The following is a 23,503-nucleotide window of genomic DNA, read 5'->3' as shown; positions in this document are numbered from 1 at the left end:
GTGGACAAGGTTGCAACCATTCATTTGCAAAGATTTACATTCATTTGCTTTTATCCCAGTTCAGAAGCATGCTATCGAAAAACAATGTATGGATGAATTTAACCTTGTGATTTTATCTGAAAGTTTGCCGAATAACATTGGGGTCGCAAACGTATACCAAAGTCGTGAGCGAGCTGTGAAGGCAACTCTCCACGCGATGAATATAAATTTCATTCACGCTGTGGAAAGTTGCCTTCACAGCTCGCTCACGACTTTGGAATGCGTGTGCGACCCCAATGTTATTCGGCAAAGTTTCAGATAAAACTACAAGGTTAAATTCATCCATACATTGTTTTTCGATAGCATGCTTCTGAACTGAGATAATAGCAAATGAATGTAAATTTTTGCAAATGAATGGTTGCAACCTTGCTTGTGGATTTTCTAAAGGAATTCTTGAAGGAATCACTGGAGGAAGTCACGGAGAAATCCCTGCAGAAGTTTTCTGAGAAGTTCCTGAAAAAAATCTCGGAGAAATCCCTAAATCAACTTCTGGAGGAACTCCTGGAGCAATGCCTGAAAGAATCCCTGGAGAATTTCCTACAGAAATTCATGTAGGAACTCCTGAGGGAGTCTCTGAGGGCATTCTTGAAGGAAATTCTGGAGGAATTCCTTAAGAAGTTCCGAGAGGATTTTGCGGAGAAATTTTTTGAGGAATCCTGTGGAGGCGCATCTTGAAAGAATTTCTAGAGGAATTCCTAGATGAATCCCTTGGAGGAATTGCTGGATGATTTCCTGGAACTATTCCTCGAAGAGTCCCTGGAGGAATCCTTGGAGGGTTCCCTGGAAGATTTCCTGGAAGAACCCCTGGAGGAATTTCTGGAGAAGTCGCTAGGCTCTAGAGAAATTCCCGAAAAAAAAAACTTGAAGGAATCACTGGACGAATTCCTGGATGAAATCTCGAAGCAATTCCTTGATATTTTTAGAAGGAATTCCTTGAGGAACCCATGGACAAATTCTTGGAGGAATATCTGAAGGAATTTCTGGCGGATTGTCACAAGAATCAGGAGGAAATCTTGTAGGATGTCCTTGAATTAAAAAAAAAATCCCTGGAGAAAATCAGAAAGAGTTCCTTGAGAAGTCCTTGGAGAAATTCGTGAAGGGATCTGAAAGGCTTTTCGAGAAGAATTTCAGAGAAATCCCGCAGGGAAACAATTAAGGAAGTTCTGAAATTTCAAAAGAATCTTTAGTAGAATCCGTGCAAGCATAAGGATCCCTGGAGTAATTCCTGGAGGAAACTCATGAGGAATTATTGGGGGCATCTCTTAGGCGGAATCCGTGGAGGAATTTCTAAAGGACTCTCTGGAGGAAATTCTGGAGGAATTCTTTGAAGAATACATGCAGGAAACTCTAGAGGAATTCCTAAAGGAATTCCTGAAGGAAACATTAAAATAATCTCTGAAGGAATCCATGGAGGATTTCCTAGAGGATTTTTTTCGAGTAGTGAAGGACACAATAGTTATCCACAATAGGTGGACAACTGACACTGAGGAAGATTACAAATGGTAGTCGTAATACGCGTATCTGTCCAAGGATAAGCAAAACAAGAGGGTTTTCTGCTTAGTGGGTTCGAAATGTCGGTACAAGATAACAGCTTCGATTGATTGCTTTATTTTAATATAAAAACATGATTATTCGAGAGGCTATACTAACAATAAATATTCAATAATACTAGTTATTGTTTCTTTGGCGTTCACTTGGTGTCTCTAGCGACATTGAAATAATACAGCCAGGGAACTTCTAGCCTCGTGGATCGAACACGGCTCCGTAAAACAGTGGAAGCCGGGTGGGATCATGCCTTATGTAGATCAGGAACGGCTGGTTCACGTTGAAGTAGACCGCTGAGGCCGATCGATCTATGAGAGTCATCGTGACTGCTGCGCCTTCCGTGCCCTTCTCGTCTACGCTCAGATTGACCTTGTGATTGATTTCACTTACAAACAATTTCTGTAGCTTCTGTGCACTTGGCTCCAACATGTTCTGCAGATTGCTGTGCTGGGCATTGAAGATTGATTTGATTCCGAGCATACGGAAGGCTTTCTGCAAATTGGTGGATGATTCTAGCTGCATCCTTGGGAAGCTGACGGTTGCCGAGCGGCGGGTCATCAGCGGAATCATGGAATCGATCTTGGCCGCAGTGAGACGACTCTGCAGGTCGCGGACCTTGCCCCTCGTGGAATCCTGAGGCAGCATGACGTACATGGTGGTCGAATTGTCACTGTACGGCAGGCCGATCATCTTGAAGCCCATGCTCTTCTCGTAATGGTACGGCAAGCACTCGATCAGTGACATCATGTCCACCTTGACCGATGGTCGACCCTTTCCGTCCGGGAAGAAGTCCTTCGGTTTGGTGATCTTCGGGATGAATTCGTTCTGCCAGGTGGCCTTGAAGTACAGCGAGCTGGCGATGACCAGTGAGGTTTCGCTCGAGAAGGACCCGGAGACAATTTCTCGAATTTTGCCGTTGGTCGCCTTGTAGACCCAGTTATTGATGGTTGAAGCAGCGGCGGCAGCATTCCGGAAATTGACCCGCTGGGTGTTTGCACCGTAGAACTCGTTGGCGGCCATCGAGAATTTCTGGCTCAGGGCTAGGTTGTCCTGGGCAAAAATGGCGTTTGCTAGTTTGAGAATGTGGACTCTGCAAAAAAAGAGAAGAAAAAGGTATTACTGCAAGACAAACATTTATTTTTTTGAATATTGAATCGGTCTGATAAGACAGAGTGAAAGGACTATCAAACACTAATACGAAAAAATATAGCAAAAGGAGTTCTGAGGTTAGATCAGCGAGGTACCGATAGACAGGGGGTCTTAAAGAGATAGGACTTTCATGGGTTGCAGAAGGGTTTCAGTGAATTTCAGGAGGTTTGAAAGTGGTTGTGTTTGAACTTTCTGGGGCATTTGAAGAAGTTTCATTTGTGATGGAATCCCGGAGGGATTTTCTAAACGAATTTTCTAATTTCTAAGTTAATTTCTGAATGAGCCTTCAAGTTAATCCCGGAAGGAAGGTACGATTTCTTGGTAACTGGTTGAATTCCTGTAGTTGAATTCTACAGAGGAGCTTCTGAGTTAATTCTTGAAATAATCCAAGAAGAAACTCCTTAAGCTTGGAAAAAATCCTGTTTTGAAAAAACATATCGAAAGAATTCATATGGAAACCTCTGCATAAATTTCTGCAGGAGGTCTTACTACTTTAGAAAATCAAGCAAGAAAGTTTGGAAAATCATTTCTTCGGGAATGTTCAATAAAATTTAAAACTGAATCTCTGAAGAAATTCCTGAAGAAGTTCGTGATGAAGTAACCACTACAGTAATTTCCAAATGATTTTTTTTTTGGAAAAATGAGAATTCATTAACGAACCTCAAGGAAAGTTTCCTAATTAATCCATGGCGATTTTTTTTGAAGAAATCCATTGAAGACCTTCTTAACCTTCCTTTAGTCGCATGGTACAAAATACAGCAGCGCAACTTTTGAAGGATTAAGGTATCCTTAAAGAAATTTGGAAATACAGAGTCCCAGGAAAAAAAATCCAAAGAATCTATGGATTTTTTTTTAAATCATTGGGGAAATTTATACTATCCGTTAAAGATTTTCCAAAAGAACCAGTGAAGAGTTGTCTGAAGTAATCCATGGAAATCTATGGAAGTTATTCTCAAGAAATCTTTGGAGGTTTTTTTATATCTCTTAAGAAATTTCTTAAGAGAACTCTGAAGAAATTCCTGAAGAAGTTTCAAACAAAATGTCTAAGAAATTTCTAAAGCAATTCATGGAAGATGTCCTAGAAGAGTTGCTTGATAAGTTTTTGAAGGGATCGCTGGAAGAATTTCTGAAGAGATCCCTGGAAGATTGCCTGTAAGAACCGCTGAAGGAAATTCTAAAATAATCAATTGAAGGTATTATAATGGAATACTTGAAGAAATTGTTGAGGAATCTTTTGACACAATCTGAAGAAATCCATGGAAAACTTTTTTCGGAAGAGATTCTGGAAAAAAAAACCTGTAGGATTGTCTAATGGTATCCATGAAAGAAATTCTATTCGAATCTTTCGTGAAACTTCAGGAAGAACTTCTAGAAGAATTTCCAAAGGAAGCCCTGGAGAGATTTGTAAAAAAAAAAATCAGGGAGAGATTTCTTAAGCAATCCGCGCTGTTTTTTGAGAAACTTCTGAAGGAATCCCTTGACGAATTTCTGTTGCAATCCCTGAAGATAGCTTCCGAATAAGTCCTAGGAGGATTTTTGAAGGAATTCCATGAAATGAACCTTCTAAGTGAAAATCTTAAAAAAAATCAAAACAGGAGTTGCCGAAGGTATTTATGGTGGATTCCCCGAAGAAACTTCATGGAAAACCCCAGGTGAAATTCCTAAAAGATTCCTTGAATTTATAACTGAACTCGCGGAGAAATCTACTGAGGAGTTCGGAGAAGAATATCTTCAGAAAAAAATCGAAGAACATCTGTAAATATTCATAGAAAAACTTTTGAAAAACTTCTAAAATTATTTATGTTAAAAATCCAACGATATATTTCTGAAGATGTTTCTGAATGAAATCCTGATAGTATCCAAGCAAAAATTTCTGAATTCCTTAAGGTATCTTACTTAAGGTGTCCTTGAACGAAACGCAGGAAGAATTTCATGGAAAAATCATGGAATTCATCGAGAAATCTTTGTATGAATTTCAGGAATCTCTGGAGACATTCTCTTGGGAATATCCGATTGAATCCAAGATGAAATGTCTAGAGAAAATTCTTTAGAAATATCAGGAGCACTTCGTGATGGAATACCTGGAAGAATTTCTGAAGAAACCATTAGAGGAATTTGCAAATGAATAAATCCTTGGAAACATTTTTAAAAACTTCTGAAGGAATTCCTTGAGGAATTACTGAAGGAATCCCTAGGAGATTTTCTAAACCAACTTCTGGAAATATTAAAAAAAAATCTTTGTAGAAATTGCAGAAAGAATTCATTGAAGTCTTTCTTAAGGAAACTTTGGAAGAAATTGAAAATAAACAATCCCTGATAAAATCTCTTATTGAATCCCACGAAGAATGTCTGAAGTTACCTCTGGAGGATTTATTGAAGAATCCTTAGAAGATATTTCAGAAACAATTTCTGAAAGAATCCGTGAAGAATTTTCGGAAAAACCCATGGTGGAATTTCTAAAAAATCCATTATGCGATTTTAGCAGAAAATTATGGAAGATTTTCTATTCCTTGGAGAGACGTTTGGAGCAATCAAGAGATTTTCCAAAAAAAAAAAACTCCGGAAGACTTTATCAAGAAAACTCTGGGGAACTTTCTAAAGATATTCTGAGTTTATGAATTTTTGAAAGAATCTGGAGGAGTTTCTAAAAAAATCCACTGAATGTTTTCTAGAAGAATGTTTGTTCAAATTTCTGTTGAAATCTCTAGAGTAATTTCGAGAAGGAATTCTGGATAATATTTGAATAAATGTGCGTACAAATATTGGAAAGCAATACTAAGAGAAATTTCTAAATGAATTTCTGCAGCAATTGAAACAAAAATCTTTCAAGGATTTTCCAAAGAAGTTTTTGGAGGAATTTCTGAAGAATTCTCTAGAAATATTTCTGAAGGAATGCCAGAAGAGTTGTCAAAACAAATCCTTGAAGATTTAATCAAAATTTTAGGAGTTTTCTGAAATATCTGGAAGAACTGATGAAGGAAACTTTGAAGGAATTTCCAAAGGCATCAATGGAAGATTTAAATAAGAATCCCTCGAAGAATTCATGAAGGAATACCAGGAAAAATGTTCAGCGGAATCCTGAGGAAAATTTCTCAAAGAATCTCTTGATGAATTTTACGGAATCGTTGGAGAACTTATTGAAGGAATCCATGATAATTTTTTCAAAAGCATTAGCGGAGGATTTTTTGAAGATATCTGTGGAAAATCACTAAAGAATTTTTCTCAAAAAACCCCTGCAGATTTTGTATACCTTTAGATAAATGTCAAAAGTAAACTCCGAAAAAAATGCTTGAAGAAGGTTTTAAACAAATTGTCAGAGGATTTTCTCAAGCAATCCATGGAAGTTTCCTAAAATAACTCCCCGAGAAATTTTTGAAGAACCTCTGGAGGAATTTCTGAAGAGACCCCTCCCCGGGGAGTTTTCTGTAATCTCTGGCAGAAATTATGAATGGAACTTTGAAGGATTTTCTAATGGAATCCATTGAAGAATTATCTAAGATTTTCTGAAAGAACTTATAAAGGAATACCAGGAGGAATGTTCAGAGGAGTCCTGAGGGAAATCTTTTAAAGAATCTATTGATGATTTTTTGAAGGGACTGTTGGAGAAATTAATAAAGGAATCCATGAAATTGCATTAGTTTAGGATTTTCTGAAAATATTAATGTAAAAATCATTTTCTGGAAGCTCTTCTCCAGGAATCGCCGAAGATTTTCTTCTATATCTCAAGAAAAATGTAAAAAAAAACAAACTCTGAAAAAAATGCTTGATGGAGTTTTTGAACAAATTTTCTGAGGATGTTCGGAAGCATTCCATGAAAGTTTTCTTATAGAATTTTTCGAGAAATTTATGAAGAAACCCCTGAAGGGTTTTCTGAAGGGATCCCCTCCCCGGGGAGTTTTTTGCAATCTCTGGAAGAACTGATGAAGGGAAACTTTGAAGGAATTTCCAAAGGAATCAATGGAAGTTTCAAATAAGAATCCCTGAAAGGAATACCATGAATAATGTTTAGAGTCCCGACAAAAATTTCTTAAAGAATCTCTTGATGATTTTTCAACAAACTTTCAGAGGATTTTCTAAAGCAACCCAAAAAAGTTTCCTAAAAAAATCTTTCAGAAGTTTTGAAGGAACCACTGGAGGAATTTCTGAGGGGATATCTAAAAATTGAATGTGAGCATCCCAAGAGGAACTTCAAAAGGAATTAATTGAAAGTATTGTAATGTAATACAATCTTTTGACGCAGTTTGAAGAAATCCTTGGAAAACTTTCTGAAAGCCTCACTGTGGTCTGTAGGATTGGCTAAAGGAATCCATGGAAGAATTTCTAAAAAGGAAGGTTTTCTAAACGAATCTTCCAGAAGAATTTTCGAAGGAAGCTCTGGAGAGGATTTTAACGAAATTCAAGAAGGAATTTCTGAAGTAATCCGAGCAAGAGTTAAATAAAAAAAGTTTTTTTTTATAAATTTCTAAAGCAATCCCTGAGGAAACCTTCATAATAAATCCTAAGAGGGTTTTATGAAAGAATCGGTGTATGAATTCCTATGGAGTTTAAGTACTGAAAGAACCTTTCGAAAGAATTTTTGGAAGAGTTTCTGAAGGAAGTTGTTGGAGGGTTTTTGAAAGCCTCCTAGAAGAGCTCTTTAAGTAATTCTTGGAGATTTTTTCAAGGAATGCCTAGAGCAATTTCTGAATATATATTTAGTGGATTTTCTTAAGAAATTTTTTTTACGAATTTCAAAAAAAAATCTCTGGTGGGAGTTCGAGCAAATTTTTTCGAGGAATTATAAAAGCAATCCGCTTTAACTTTTTTAAAGCATTATTTATTTAAGTTCTGAAAAACTTCTCCCAAAGTGAATTTCTAAAAAAAATAATCCTAGAGCAATTTCTGAGGGAGTCTCTGCACAAATATCTGGAAGAATTCTTTGTGGAATTTCTTACGTAATCTTTGAAAGAAATATCATTCACAGAGTTTTTTTTGTATGCGGAAAGGGCATATATCGAGTAATATTTTGATGACCACCCGAGTAGAGGAAAGAGCTCAATAAAAACATATTTTGATATGGAGATCAAAAAGTGATATGGGTTTGATTGACATAAGAGATAAAAGATCTAAAAATAAAATCAAAAATTTACTCCTGGAACATCATCATCAAATCATATTTAGATTTTGTAAGATCTAACCAATAGCAGCGAGCTATTCGTATGATCTTCAAATATCAAATTTTGATATTGTTCAGATGTTCCAGGAACATTTTTCAGATCTTTTATCTCTTATATCAATCAAACCAATATCATATTTTGATCGTCAGTATTTTACCTCTACCCGGGCAATTAGTATTGTAGATGCTTTGACAACCGTTATACGACTGCATTATACTTTCTATTTAATTGTTTTAAGAACCTCCTCCAGTCTTTTTTTAGGTTCCATTCAGGAGGTCTCAAGCCGTTTCTTGGGCGTTTCAACAAGTCTCAGGGGGCTTCAGGAGGTTTTGAAGGGTCATGGGACCTCAGGGGTTTTCTGAGGCGTCTCAGGAAGTCTCAGGAAGTTTCATGGACGCTTCAGAGAGTACCAAGGGGTTTTAGTGGGTTTCCAGAAGTCGCATTGAGTTTAGGGTCTTTTTAGGGGCATTTCAGGTTGTCTCAGGCGATTTCATGGGCGATGGGCGTTCTATGGAGTCTCAAAGGGTTTTATGAGCGTTTCAAGGAATGTCAAAGGGTTTCAGAGAATTCTAGAGACATTTCAGAGGTACAATGATGCATACTGGTATTTACCAGATTTGCTGGTATGTATGTCTGGAAAATACTGGAAAACTTGTAATTAGAAGGCACGGAATGTTGCTGATGGACAAATCGAGAGATGAAATTTGAATCACAAAACCACGTTCTGGTGGGATTTTAATCCACGACTCTATATTCGCTAGACCATTTCAGGGAGTCTCATGAGGTTTCAGAAGGTTTCAGAGTGTCTCATAAGATTGTAGGAGATTTGAGTGGTGTTTTGACGGCGTTCCAGCTTGTCTCTGGGGGTTTCATGGGCCTTTTCTGGGGCGTTTAAAGTGCGTTGAAATGGGTTTCAGGGAGATTCAGAAAGTTTTCAGGGATGTTTGAGAAGTATTGTAGGGGGGAGATATGCAGAGGCGTTTCAGTGGGTTTTAAGGGGTGTTTTGGGAAGCCTCATGTGGCTTCAGGACCTTTTTAAGGAAGAAGTTTCAGTGGGTTTAATAATAGTTTTAAAAAGGATTTTTTTGGAGACCTCAGTGAGTTTACGGGGTATGGTATTTCAGGAGATCAAGGGATTTCAGCAGCGTTTCAGGGGGTTTCAGGAAGTTTCAGCGGTTTACAAAGGTGTTTCAAGAGATTTCAGAATACGTGTAACTACAGTGCTTTTGACCCCCCGGCTCCGATGTTATGACGCTCGACGCAGTATATAGCAAGCGAGCACAACTTTGGAGCTAGGCGGGTATATGCGCTGTAGATACGAACATGGGTCTCAGAGGTTTAAAGAGGTGCTTAAGGGATATTCCAGGCGATTCCATTGGGTTTTCAGTGGCATCTTAGGATGAATCAGGAAGTTTTCGGAGGTGCTTCAGGAGTATTTTGGGGATTTCAGAGGGATTGGGGGAGTTTTCAATGATGTTAAGGTAGAGGAGTTTCAGGTGGTTTTTAGGAGCATTCCAAAAGGCGTTTTTCGGGGACTCGAAGGGGTTTCAAAACTTTGGATGGATGATCATAATACTCACTTTTCAATTGGCGGCACCTTGTACGTATCATCTCCGTATTCATAGTCGTAATCCTGGCTGACGCATGATTCTGCCTTCCAAGACAGCCGGTCCAACTGTGCAGGCTGGTTCGATTGGAAATTTTTCAGCATTCCCGTGGCTCGCCGATGGTACATCCCAAAGGCGGTCTTATCGTTGACCCGTAGGGCACCGTACAGCTCGGCTCTCGTTACTCCGTCCGCTGCCAGCAGCAGCATGTTCAACACTCCCATGATACTGACCGGGGAGAAAACTTCCGCCGGGCTGTTGGGGTCTGCAGCAATGCGGCCAATAGCCAGGGCCATGTCCACAACGGCATTGGCGAGCTGCTCATCGTTTTGGGCTGGAGTCTGCCTCAGAGAGGCCCTGGGTGACACCAGTTGAGAACTTCTTCTGGAGAATCCGAACTCTGTTGGTTGAGAAGAGCCTCGTCTGTTCACCATAGGTTCAACGCGCCACTTTGGCCATCTTGTTTGTGCCGCAGTGCTGTAGAGCAGCAAGGCAAACGTCATGAGGAACAGCTGCATGTTTCTGAAAGGGGACGAGTACAAAAAGCAGTCGTAAGAAGATTTGCGCCTATATATTAATAGATGGAGCGTTTTGCGATGTGAATTATGTACATTTCAATGGAGCGAATAACAACGGCGAGATAAAACCGGCTTGGCCAGTTCGATTCCACAAAAGTAGCGGCCTTACAGGATCGGTGATAATTGATGATGTGGCGGAAATTTCCACGCCTTTCTCAAGGGCACGGAAGCAATCATTATTAGCGATGAACAAAGGTAAGAGATGGTTTGCGGTGTTGGTGGCAATTGTACACTTTGTATTACTATTACGGAATTGTGGTAATTGACCACTTTGATACGGTAGCCTTTCATTATCACAATCCCACGATGTGCAGTTGAAAATCAAAACATATTCCAACGAAAATACTTTTATATCTTTAATGTTTTGAATCAGTATTCAGATATAAGCTGAAACTAACTATGTTTAAACATGGTTTTCTGGCAAAACTGATTAGGCATAATCTCAGGTATAATGCTTGTGGGTAGAAATAGGGCTCCATATTAAGTACTTAATGTTTATGTCTACTTATTTGATTTTCACAGCTTTCCAGCAAGAACTGGTTCTATCTTAAATTTTTGTACTCTGTGATAGCATCAAGTTATAAATCATCAGCTGTCAGCAGCACTAGCAAAACCTTATAGGTGGTCTACGTTGCGGTGAGAGCTTAATTAGCGAAAGGTTGCCGTAGCACGGCAATAACCGATCAATAACAAGTCGTAAATATTCATTTACGAGACATCTTGTCGTAGTTGATTTGCATTGCAAAAGGAAACCGGTTTTGTGAGTAAGAGAACAAATGAAGAACTTCATCCATTTTTCGTCAAAGGTTGCGCAACGTTTCATTTCGATGCATTTACGTCTTACATGATGAAATTCTCTTTGTGAATTTCTGCAGGAATCTCTGCGTGAATGTCTTCCAGCCTTTTCCGTAAGAATCCCTTTAATAATATTTTTAAAAATTCGTAGAAAACATTCTGTAGGAATCCTTGGAGCTAATTCTGGATGAGAAATGTCTTAAAGGAATGTCTGAAGGAATGTGAAGAAATCTAGGGAATTTCCTTAATAATCTCTTGTAGAATCTCTAATACAATTCTTAAAAAGGTTCTGAGAAAATTTTTAAGGGCTTTTGAATTTTCTGATTTTTAATGTATCCGTGAATTATTATTTAAAAAAAATCCATGGAGTATTTTTGAGAAACTTTATGGAAGATTTTCTAGATGAATTTTTTGAATTCGTAAATGAGTTTCTGGGACAATCTATGCATTTTTTTTTCGAAAGGAATCCATGCAACATTTGTGGAAGTTATCCGTGCAAGACTTTCTTAAGGAGTTCTTGAGGAAATTTCTATTAATCCCTAGAAGATTTTGTGAAAGAATTCTTTAGGATTTCCTGGATGATTTTTAAAGCAAATCTAAAATGAGTTTCCAAAGACGTCCCAGAATGAATTCCTTTAATAATCCCTGAGATTTTTTTAAGGAACTCGAGAGAGATTTTTTAAATGAATCTAAGTATGGATTTCAGCAAGGGTCCATGAAACAATTATCGAAAAATTTGTGGAAGTTTTTTCAAAGTAATCCTTGGATAAATTTATAAAAAAATCTCTGGATGGATGGAAAATCTGGATATAGGTATTTCTGAAGAAATTATCAGTCGAGATTTTCTGAAAAAAAAATTTTTTTGGAGAGATTTTTCGGAAAAAAAATCTTGAAAAAAAAAACTGAAAAAAAGGAAGGATTTTCTAAAGAAATCCCTGGAGGAATTTCTTAAGAAATTCATACACAACTTACTCGCACTTGTGAAACTTCAGTTGAATTTCTGGGGAAATTGGAAGTTGCTATAGATATTTCTGATTAAATTTTTTAAAGAATTTCCAAAGCAACACCTATAAAAATTTTTGAAGGAACTTTTGAAACATTTTCTGAAAACCATGGAAGAATTTCTGAAAGCATTGCTGAAAGCTTTATTAAACAAATCTTTTCACATCGTTTTTCTATGCGTTTGACGTTTCACACTAGCGCCTTCTGTTGACGACGTTGCACAACACAGTGATTCGTGCAACTTTTCCACCAGGTGATGGTAGTGTGAACTGGGCGATGGATTTCCATGAAAATCGTGCAAGGTGTTACGTCTGTTTGTCTGTGATTTGTTTATCCCCCCTTTCTTCCCAGAGCGTCTGGTAATTTAGGGACGTTCCTCCTTCAGAAATAATTTCAGGAATCCCTCTATAAAGTAATCCAGTGATTCTTATAGGAATTCCTCCTTCATAAATTCTGTCAGCGATTCTTTAATAAATTTCTTCGAAGCTTCCTTCGAACATATCTCAAATAAATTATTTTTAATTATTTCTTCGTCCATGGTACCTATCAAAAACTTCACTTGGCTTATACTTTGATTTGATTTGATTTCAATGATGTAATGATTTCTATGGTTGCGGTAGCACTTTGACAGCTGCGGCGGTCACCGCAGAGTGTTTTTTTTTCTCTAAAAATCTTCAATATTTAGAACATTCATGGAGATTTTTCTAGAAAACTCTTCAGGGGTTCCATCAAAAATCTCTCCAGGGATGTCTTCAGATATATGTATCTCGGGGTTCCTCCAGTATTTCTTCCAGAAATTCCTCCAGCAGTTTCTTCAAAAAGTCTTCCTGGGATTTCTTCAGGAATTTGTCCGAGGATTTCATTGAAAGTTCCCACAGGAATGTCTCCACGAATTCTTTCAGAAGTTATTTCATGATTTTTTCAGTGATTCAGATCTTCTACAGATTCTTTCAGAAGTTCCGTTAGATATTCCTCCAGGATTTGAACCAAGTATGCCTTCTAGAATTGTTGCTCGGATTCGTGAGGAAATTGCTGAAATTCTTCAAAAAAGTGCCTAGAAACTAACACAGAAATTTCTTTGGTAATTTATCTTGAGATTTATCTAGGAATCTTATTAGAAGTTTAAGTGTTTCTACAGACATCTTTCCAGAGATTCCTTGAAAATTACGTTCACGCATAACTCGCATATTTTTACTGACACATTTTATCAAACTATGCAAAGAAATCCGGAGGGAACACTTCAAGAGTTCCCTGAAGGAATTTCAAAAAAATTCCGTTGAAAGAATTGAATTTGAAAGAGTTCTAGAGCGTTTCGTGCAAAAATTGCAGTCAATGGTACTGGAAGAACTCTTGTATAAAACTCTTATCAACTTTCTAGGAGGATTCCTGATGGCAGTTATGAATCAAAGCCTGGAAAAAATAACTCTTGGCGATTCTTTTAGAGGAATTCTTGAAGGAATTTCTTGCAAAATGACTGAGAAGTATTGCTGGATAAAAATCCCTGAAGCAATATCTGAATAAATCCTTATAGCCAAGAGAAATTTTCGGAGGAAAATTTAGCAACAGAAATTCAAAACAAATCTGGAAGAATTCAATAAGGAACTTCTACATAAAGGGCTGTTTGTAGTTCATGAGAAATTTCCCAGCCTATCTAAATGTATGGGAAATTCCTTGCCAGCATCGCTCAAGAAAACATTTTTTCTACGATATCAGTACGCAGCTGCGAAGGAATGACAATTCAAACGGCAGCCACCGTAGAAAGTTTTTGCCAGGAATCGGCCAAGAAGTTTCTTGAGCGATTCCTTGTGAACACAAAACTGGTCTTAAAATTCTAAATGAGTTGCTTTTTTATGAAATCACTTAGGAATTCCTGGAAAACTGGAGAATGCTCTACAAAAATTTCAAAAATGATTTCTTGATGTACATAAATTCCTGGAGAAACACCAAGAAATAAATCCTAATGGAATTTTTGAAAGAATCGATGGAAGAACTATGAAAAGATTCCTGAAGGACCCTTCCCCTAAATAAAGTTTTCAACTGATCCCAACAGAAGTTTCTGGAGTTAATCCAGGAGGTATAATATCCTATAACCATCAGAAAAACCCCCCGGGAGGAGAAAAAATAATTTCTAAGGAATCTAAAAGAATCTCCTGAAAATTTTCCTGGGGAAACCTGGGAGAACCCCAGAGGAATTCCTGAAAAGAATCCTGGAGGAACCCCACAGGAAATCCTGAAGCAACTTCTCGGGAAAATTTCAGAAAGCCTTCCTACGAAAAAAAAAATCTGATTTTCTGAAGATTTTCCATAGAGGAATTTTTGGATGAATAGCTGGATGAACTTCTGGAGAATTTCCTGCAAGAATCTCGTGAGGAAATACTTAAATAATAACTGGAGCCAGGGGGGACGACACAAGTTTTCACAACCCGAAAGAGTCGGAATATAACACAAAAAGTCGACATGTCCACTGAAAAAATGGCAAAACCTATGCGAATTTAACTAGCTTTTTTTTGTCTTTTTCCAGCTTTTTTGTGTAGTTTCGGCTTGGGTAAACTAGTGTCTCCCACACTAGAGCAATCTTTAATTATAAATCTGAAGTGATCGGTAGAGAAACTCCTCTTCAATCTGTTTAGGTCTTTCTGAATGAATGTATGTTTTAAGGAAAATATGGAGGAATATATTGAAGAGTTTCTTGAGAAATATTCAAATAATTTACTGAAAGAGTCTTTGGAGGGATTCTGGCTAAACTCATTAAAAGAGTTCCAATAAATAAATAAATTCAAAAAAAAAATCGTTAAAATATTTCTCCCAGGAGTTTCATCCGCACAGTATTCTATGAAAAAATAAATATATTTGAGAAGCAACTTATAGGTCATAGATCCACAAACTTACTGGTCCTTAGATTGCTTTATTTAATATTCTGTGTTGGCGTTTTGACAGTAGCAATTCACGAAAATAAAATAAAATAAAATAAAATAAAAATATAGAATGCACCGCCGCCGAAGAAATGTGCTTATTCCTTAATCAGGAATAAAAAAAAGTTGAAAATTTTCAGGTCAAAAAATGACTTGAAACCTTAAAATGCTTTCACCAACGACGACTATAAAATAAACTTGCTAATGTCGTAAAAGTATTCTGACGTCAATTTTTATATACATCTCAGCTGTCTACACCGGATACAACTCTATTTGACATAAAGAAAGAAATTGCAAATTTCTAAACTGTCCAGAACGATGGTGATTTGAATACATTGTCAGTTTTGCGTCAGATGTTTTCGATGATGCGATGATGAAGATCGTTGAAAAATCTATTCTGCTGTGAATTCAACGGTATTCTTAATCTGTTTCATAGGGCCTCTCAAGATCAACTGAACAGTCGGAATTGCTTCAGATTGAGAGCTAAAGCATTAACATACCTTGATTCACCGATAAATATACTGAAAGGGCATGACTAATAAAGGATGATAATTAATTCGTCAGATATCACAAGGTGGGACGTTCAATGTTTTCATCAAATTATTTTACACCTCCGTAAAAGTGATCACTCATATAGCTTCACGAAAATAGAAATATCACACAATATGCGGTTCATGAAATCGAAGCATCGCTGCTGGCTTTCCGCGAGATCATCCTGAGGTGCCTGGGTTCGACCCCCGGTCGGCTTAGAAACTTTTCGAAATGGCAATTTCATTGGCCTTATTGGGCATGGATATGTTCGGCATACGAATGCAAATAATAGACTACCGATGAAAAAGTTTCGGCTGATAACTGTGGATGGTCCACGATGAGAATCTGACTGAAAAAATGATGCACTTTAAATCGGCTTGCCTAACTCTACTTATAAACGTGAAATTTACATTGGAAACACAGGTTTGCATAAACTAACAGAGTGCTCTTCATTCACCCATCAGAGTCCAGCGCATTTGCAACCGGACACATCTTCATCATTCTGAAAAGGAAAACGTTTACCGCAGTCAAATACCACCGTAAACCAAACAGAACAATTATGTTGACACAGCTCCCAGCTCAATGCTGTTCCATTCATCATCACTGCGAAGTGCGAGCGAATACAGCAAATAGCATTTTAATCTTTGCTTAGCCATCAACTTATTTAACCTCTACCATACCACGATGTGATGATGGAGGAGAGCGCGAACACGTCACGATCCCGCACCAACGATGTTGCACTTCTCAAATTTCATGCGTCTGCTCTCTACCATGTGCCTAGTAGGTGCTACTTAGTAAGCTATCTGGGGCTCGGGGTTTTCCGTTGATCGAGACAATCGTGACGCAGTTCCCCAGTGCGTGTCATTGACTTGTTTAAATGTTCGATCGCTTAATACGACATACATTTGTGGATCAAAACACAGACGGAAGACCTGTAGGAAGGAGGCCAAACCTTTATGGGTTGATCTGAACATGCATCATTGGAAAGGGAATTCCGTATGGATTATGGGCCTTGAACCATACTAAAAATAGCTCAACGTGTATGAGGCTTTTATGTCTAGATTCGGAGGTGGTGCTAGGGATATGAATAAACTAATTATATGTAGATTGATTAGCATACCCAAGGCGCAAGCCTACCCGAGCAGGAGAAAACTCAGATGTGGAAAACCGAATACCTACAACCTGAATGAGGTATTAAGTAGCTCTGCAAAAGAGGTAAAATACCTAAAATAATAACTGGTGTGTATTCTGTGCATAACGCGTGAATAATGACAATACCTTAATAATAATGGGCGATTTTTTCTATACAAATAGCGATTATTCTATAATTGAATAATACCTCAAGCAGTCCTCAATACCAAACCAATAACTCATTGAGATATTGTATCAATACCTACAAAATACCAAAATATGTTATTTTCAATACCTGGATAACCAACCAACACCTTGTCTTGGTATGATACCTGACTTTGGTATTCTCCAGTTATGTTTCAGTTATTCATTCCTGTTCGGGTAGACCAATCCCCTTAGTAACAAAAACTTGCTCTAATCACAAAAATATAGGGGTGTTATGAGTGTAGAATTAGCATTTAAGTTAAAATACACATTAATAAAAATGAAAAAAAAGGGGTGTTATGCCAAGCGAAGTCGACTTTTTTCAATGAACCCACCAACCAGAAAATACTGTGCTTTTGAATCTTTGAATTCAAAAAATTTACTTCTTTCTCCCCGCAGATATTTCGAGTTTATTTAAAGATTGTTATTACTTGCCTTTAAAAATCACAAAATATCATATATCTTGGGAAAACTAGCGCAAAATCATTTTACTCACCTGCAAGCCATAATTAGTAGATTATTTCTTGACAAAAAAAAATCAGAAAACACATTTTCTCCATACCAGACATAACTTCTGAAATATCGAATGACCCCAACATAGAAACGACTGTATAAATTGACACACTCAATTAAACAGAATACTAGACAGCTGTCTTCGGCAAACTTGTTGCTAATTGAGTCCTCTATTGAGGAAAAATGACAATTTTTGTATTTGAGCCTTTATTGATTACCTAAGAGCATCCTGATCACCTTGAAGTTTGGAGAAACGAAATAATTGACATAGGTACCAGTTGTTCTAAAAGCAAAACTTGGATATGGATTACGTTCACATGTATTCATTCATTTTTTTTTTATCTGAATTAACGAGATTTTTAGCCCTAGGCTTGTTCACCTCGGGTACAACGCTTTACTTCCCTTCCGAAGGAAGAACTCACACTTTTGCGAGTTTGTCGGGGCGTAATAGTCAAGTGTTCTAGTCATCACACCAGGCCGCTCCTCATTCATCAAGAATATCAAGAGGTGTTTTTTATTCTGGGGTGTTCTTGGTATTCAAAACTGTCCTATAGTAAAGTCCGTCAAATCTACAATATTTTTATGTGTTTTCGTCATAAATAATAGCATTGCATAATCTACTGGGGTCCAGAAGCTCTTAAAATCTTCAATGTCATTTATAGACATTTATAGACATATAGAGAACTTTCAGGTCAGCCAAACTACCCTGGAGTTCAGAACTTCAGGTCTACACTCGTAGCAGTAGCCATATCTGCTATACTGATTAACGTTGCATAATCAATCGCGATTACTGGACCAAGCTGAAATCTACTACAAATTATTATAAACCTTTGGGGCATTAAGGGTCGTCCAAACCCAAGTAACATTTTGATGACCAATTAGACTTGTAGAGGTTGTAAGAATCGTAATAAAACCTAATATCTTTTTTTTTTGGTTTTATGATGGTTTAAGGAACCTCTTCTAGTCTGTTTGACTTTAAAATGTTACTTGGGAACTGTCCTGAAGTTTAGCTCTTGACAGTTAGAGTAGTTATTCTCACAATGAACTGTAACATAATGCATTCAATTGTAATCTGTAATCCCCCTGGCATTTCATGAGTCATTCCAAGGTAGTGTTGAGATATTCCAGATCAACCAAACTACTTCGGAGACTATAGCATCAGGTCTACACTTGTGATAATAGCTTTTGCCACTACGTTAAGTAGTACTACATAATCTACTGTATTTACCATAGTTTTTCAAGGAACAATAAGCGTTGTAATACTTTTTTGAATATTATGGGCCATCCTTACTGTTATGGAGCTTAGTTGATGAAAAGAACCCCAATAACATGAGATGATTTCGTTTTAGATAGTAACGTTACACAACCAAATAGGTTCCATGAACTCAAGGGTCACTCCATGACAGCTTTGTGATAATTTAGGTCATCTAATCTTTCATGGAGTACACAACTTTATACTTTCGATGCTTGCAACGCCAGCCTGCTACACTGGATAATGATACATAATGAACTATATTTACTAATATTATTCGAAGACTAGTAGGTATTGTTCTGTACCTTTGAAGCATTTAAGGTTGCTCAAACATTTTTTAGACTTGTTTTTTGAAAACTGCATTCGTTGTAGTCATTATTTGTGGTATTAAAAGCTACGTTGCCTAACCCATCCAGATTTTCGGTGAACTTCTGTGAAACTCAGAGCCAATCCAAAATACCTTTGAGATATTTCAGGATTACTAAACTTCCCAAAAATTAATAACTCCCAGCTAAGGTGAAGATATGACGAAGCCACATCTCGAGCGCAAATATGGAGGCAAATGTGGGACGCGGTCGAAGATGAGGACTGCAGTCGGGAACCGAGCATTGTGGTGTTGAACTGTTGATTCAGTTCTGTTATAATTGTTATTATCGCTAAATAAATAAAATACAGTCGAGTCTCTTACTAAACGAATTCCTATTAAACGAACTTCTACTAGACAGGGGTGAGCGTTTTAGGAGACTAAGAGCTTATGGGATTTCGGCTTTTTGGGGGTGTGGCCTATTATCTCGGGTGTGTTAAGAGTTAGCGCAGTACTTTCTTCGGCAATGTTTTAGGGCTTGATAAGATCTACCATTTAGAACTTTGGTTCATATGCTTAGTTGGCAACTTGGCCGCTAGAGGGACCATCAACAGTTTGATGCTAAATTGCACTACAGAAACCATATCAGGTTGTCAAGCAAACGTTACGATATGCGACAGCTCAAGACACTGATAATTTGGAAGGATAGTTTCTTCGGAAAAGTTGTTGGGTACGCCAATAACTTACTGACGATGAGTTGCGAAGTTCGAAATTCCTCCACTGGGCGGCGCTAGTGAGCAAGTAAATTTTCAAAACCTCATAGGGGCTGTCCATAAACCACGTGGTCATTTTTTTGGGACTTTTCGACCCCCTCCCCCCCCCCCCCCCCCCCCGGCTGGTCATTAGTCCATACAAAATTTTTTATTTGTCCTCCACTATATATTATTCAAATTATTCAAACCTATTTATCAGATCCAATACTTCAGGTAAAACGATCAAATCTGACTATACATGTCAATGGTTGCTACTCCGTGATTGATCTGAGCTGGTACCAATTGCACTGAGATCCAAATGAATAAGGGCTGGGACACTCCACTTATTCTCAAAGTGCAATTCTAGCAGCTCATATATTTTGGATCAATAACGGCGCCGGCCACGTACTTATAGTCAGTTAGGAAGGGAAAGGAATGTTAGAGTGTGCTGGTTGTTGCTACTAAAGACCGAGATCACCTCTGCATCCCCACAACCAGCACGGACTGGGGTATTTGTTAGACGGAAAGGATGGGAGATCTGGGAGTCACCGTTGGGTCGGTGATGCGATCCATGGATAGGGGATTATTTATATTGTTCGTACACTGAAATAAATTTTGTTGTAGAAACTACCGATTCCATAGTAAAATTACTAACCGTACCTATGATTCTCAACCGACAACATTTTCCAGTTAATTCCACTAAAACACCGTCAACTTAACTAGCAGTGCAGTTAACATTACCAAAAATAATCTTAATTTAACAAATGAGTATTGTATTTTTAACCATACTGTGTTGTAAAATGCGTGTCCTGAAAAAATTAACAATGTTTTGTTGTTGAGACAACTATGCTTTTAGTTGAATTTACTACAATGCATTGTAATTTCAAGCATATTTCAGCTACCTTAACAGATTTTGTTGTCGGTTGAGAATCATAGGTACGGTTAGTAATTTTACTATGGAATCGGTAGTTTCCACAACAAAATTTATTTCAGTGTAAGGTGATAGATTGTGTGGTGAATGAGGTGAATAAGGTCAAGCGGCACAGCACGCTTTGGTTGCATAACTTGTAGGCGTTATATACATTGTGTTGTGAGTGGAAATTGGAAGGGAGGGAAACGACTTTTTTTCCAATTCGTTTCTGGTTCTAGCGATGGTTATGAACATATGAATATACATGAGTAGTATATGTAGAGAAGAGAGAGAGAGAGGAAGTGGATAGAAAGATACAAAGTAGGATGAAAAGGGACGGGCCAGGGATTGAACCCATGACCTTCTGCATACAAATCAGAAGCGGTAGCCACTAGACCACCAAGCCCGTCTATCCAATACTTCAGGTAAACTATCAAAATTCCAAGTCAGATAGATTACCTGTAAGAGCTGGTGTTCCAAAAGGCAGCATACTGGGGCAATCTTATACAATATTTTTACCTCCGACTTACCTGATTTGCCACAGGGATCAAAAAATCTTAAATGCTACAGCAAATGAAATGTAATATGTTATTAATTAGTATTCATAACAGCTTACATTTTTTTTACCAAATTATGATGATAGTGTGTTATAATACACAGAACACCTAGATGAAGTTGAAGAATGTAAAAAATGATTGGGACACTAATGAAGATTATGAAAAAAAAAACTAAGTGAAGTTTACAAGATAATAATTTCTGTTCAGCATACAACTTTCTTGTTTGTATTTTTCTCACCACGAGTTCGAATTTTACTGAATTCGTGTAACAAAATACGGCAACATATTGTAGAATGTGCAGATCAACTTTGTTAACCCTAAAAGGGATACCTGGGGTCCATTGGACCCCAGGCGCCTTTCAGAGCTCGTCTTTGATGGAACACACTCAGCGTGGTGACGAAACTGAGGCCATGAAGGTATCCCTTTTAGGGTTAAAAACCGCAAAGTGATTCAACACTAGCTATTATTCGACACGGAAAAAGTTATCCCCTACAGTTCGTCTAAAGTGTTGTAGGTACATTTAAACATTATATGGCCGACCGGGTACCCGAGTACCCAGCACCCATTTAAAAAGCACGGTGTACAAAAAAGCAAAAAGTTTGTTGGACACATAATGGGTCACAAATAACAGAATAATAACAGCAAAAAATTCTTACCATTTAGTGCTAGCAATATCTACGGTAAAACTTTTTCCACAAGCGTTACTTTTCGGTCTTCGACAAGGTATTGCTAAAACAATGCAAAACTATACTTTCTCCCATTACCCATAAACAAACTTCAATTGCGGAACGCGGGTAGCGAAAGCGACGGAAAAATGTCTTACAAAAAATCGACTAAGTTGCATCAGTCTATATAACGAACAGATTTTGGTCCGACTGCCCTTAGTACCATCTTGTTTTAATACCAATGCGTATAGATGATTGGTTTGTTTCATTTAAGAAATAAAAGATGATAAATGTCTCAATATTGCTCCTGGAATAAAGTAACATCTAACTAATACATAACTACCTGATGTTAGTTAGATGTTTCAAAATACTAAATTGGATATGATTATGATATTCCTGGTTCGACTCTTGTTATTTTCAGATCTTTATCTCTTTTATACCAACCAAACGAATATCACTTTTTGATCTTCATATCAAACTATGCTACTGTGTATTGTATTGACGTTTTCCTGTACTCGGCTTATTTGTTTTTTTTTTTTATAATCCAATAGTAGGCCTCAAAAAGTCAAAATGTTTTGGTGCATTTTTGCCATACGATTCATAAAAAAAACACACACTCATTTTCTCTTTCCATCGTTCTATGTGCACTTCACTGTCACAGCAAACGTTCTTCGTCTTCGTTCGTTAATTAGGGTCACACGTGTTACACCAATCAACTTCGGAATGCAACATTGCCAACTGCTTCAATTATCACCGGTCGAGAATGCCACCTTACAATCATTGATTATAAATTTAAGAATTAATATCCATTCTTGCCAACGCATTATTGAAGGTAAAGTCCCTCCCAATTACCAGACAATCACACTTTTACTCACTTGATCTCTATATGCAAGCACAGATTAACAATTTTCCCAAAGCTTATGCACACCGTGGCGAATAATCACCACCAAACACTAATTTCCTACTGCTTCTGCTGTCGTCACTGTTTCCGATTGTTTGATGCCGGGCACGTGCTTCGGTTAAAGCGGGGTGTTTAATTTCTCACCACAGACGCGCGATCCGCTGAAGGTGATCCGGAGCAAGTAGATTCTCTCGCAAGACTGACTGACGGGAATGACTCTGTTAGTCACTTATACCCCAGCTTGAGCGTGAGCTTACGGTTGCACACAGCAAAGCAGTACGGTGCGGTGGTGGGTTGGCTGCGTTGGCTGGCAGAACAGAATCGTGAGCTTTTTCAATTGTTCGTTGGCGGGTTTTCGAAATGGGTATGATGAGTGGTGCACAGTTCTTGGTAGTCGGTAGGGTGGCAAAATTTGTGCTGCTGTTTCTAGGGTCCCTGTGTGACACATTATCGGGATTGACTTCTGAATGGGATAACTGCAAATCTTGGAGATGTTTACAGTGAAGCAAAGAGTTATTGTTCCGACGGAAGAGAGAATTTACAAACGAAAGCATATTTTACACCTAACAAACACGCGATTGGCGGTAGCACTCTCTCACAATCCAATTAAATTTTGCGGATATTATTGTTGCATTTTGTTATGTCTGCATTCTCGATATTTAATCCTCTTTCATATGAGGAAGGCTAATGTTGTGCTTTTCTCCACAGAGAACAGACATTTTGATCCAAACCTCAGGCATTTCCCGTTCTAGCTGGTAATGAAATACCAGGGGGCTCCATTTTTTTTTATCAACTTATTTATTAAAGGCTCGCTTGTTTAATTGAAAACTCTACTGAGCCGAGAGTCGCAAAGAATAATTTGTTATTCTAAAATACAATTCATGTAAAAAAACACTAATAATGGGTCTTGCGAGCGCATTCCTTCCTCGGAGTAGATCCGGAGCTAGAATCCGACCTAGTAGCGAACTGGGCACGACGCTGAGCGGACTGTGGATTCGTT

At 37.8% G+C, this 23,503-nt stretch overlaps 1 protein-coding gene across 1 annotated transcript; it reads right to left on the bottom strand.

Annotated features, from left to right (window-relative positions):
- Positions 1-1,631: 1,631 nt before the first annotated feature.
- Positions 1,632-22,747, bottom strand: LOC109419565 (serine protease inhibitor 28Dc). Its single transcript, XM_019693777.3, has 3 exons — positions 22,478-22,747; positions 9,470-10,018; positions 1,632-2,674 (listed from the first exon to the last, which is right to left on the bottom strand). Exons 2-3 carry the CDS (start codon positions 10,012-10,014, stop codon positions 1,777-1,779), a joined length of 1,443 nt encoding a protein of 480 aa, XP_019549322.2. The 5' UTR covers positions 10,015-10,018; positions 22,478-22,747; the 3' UTR covers positions 1,632-1,776.
- Between the last annotated feature and the right edge of the window lie 756 nt (positions 22,748-23,503).

The sequence above is a fragment of the Aedes albopictus genome, chromosome 2, assembly GCF_035046485.1.
Source record: "Aedes albopictus strain Foshan chromosome 2, AalbF5, whole genome shotgun sequence".
NCBI lineage: Eukaryota > Metazoa > Arthropoda > Insecta > Diptera > Culicidae > Aedes > Aedes albopictus.
The sequence above is the reverse complement of the archived record's forward strand: the minus strand, read 5'-3'. Positions and strand labels throughout refer to the sequence as shown.

Coding starts and splice junctions, on each gene's coding strand:
- LOC109419565 (XM_019693777.3), bottom strand. CDS start 10,014: ATGCAGCTGTTCCTCATGACGTTTGCCTTGCTGCTCTACAGCACTGCG. Junction 2,675..9,469: donor AAGGTGCCGCCAATTGAAAA/GTGAGTATTATG, acceptor CTTTTTTTGCAG/AGTCCACATTCTCAAACTAG.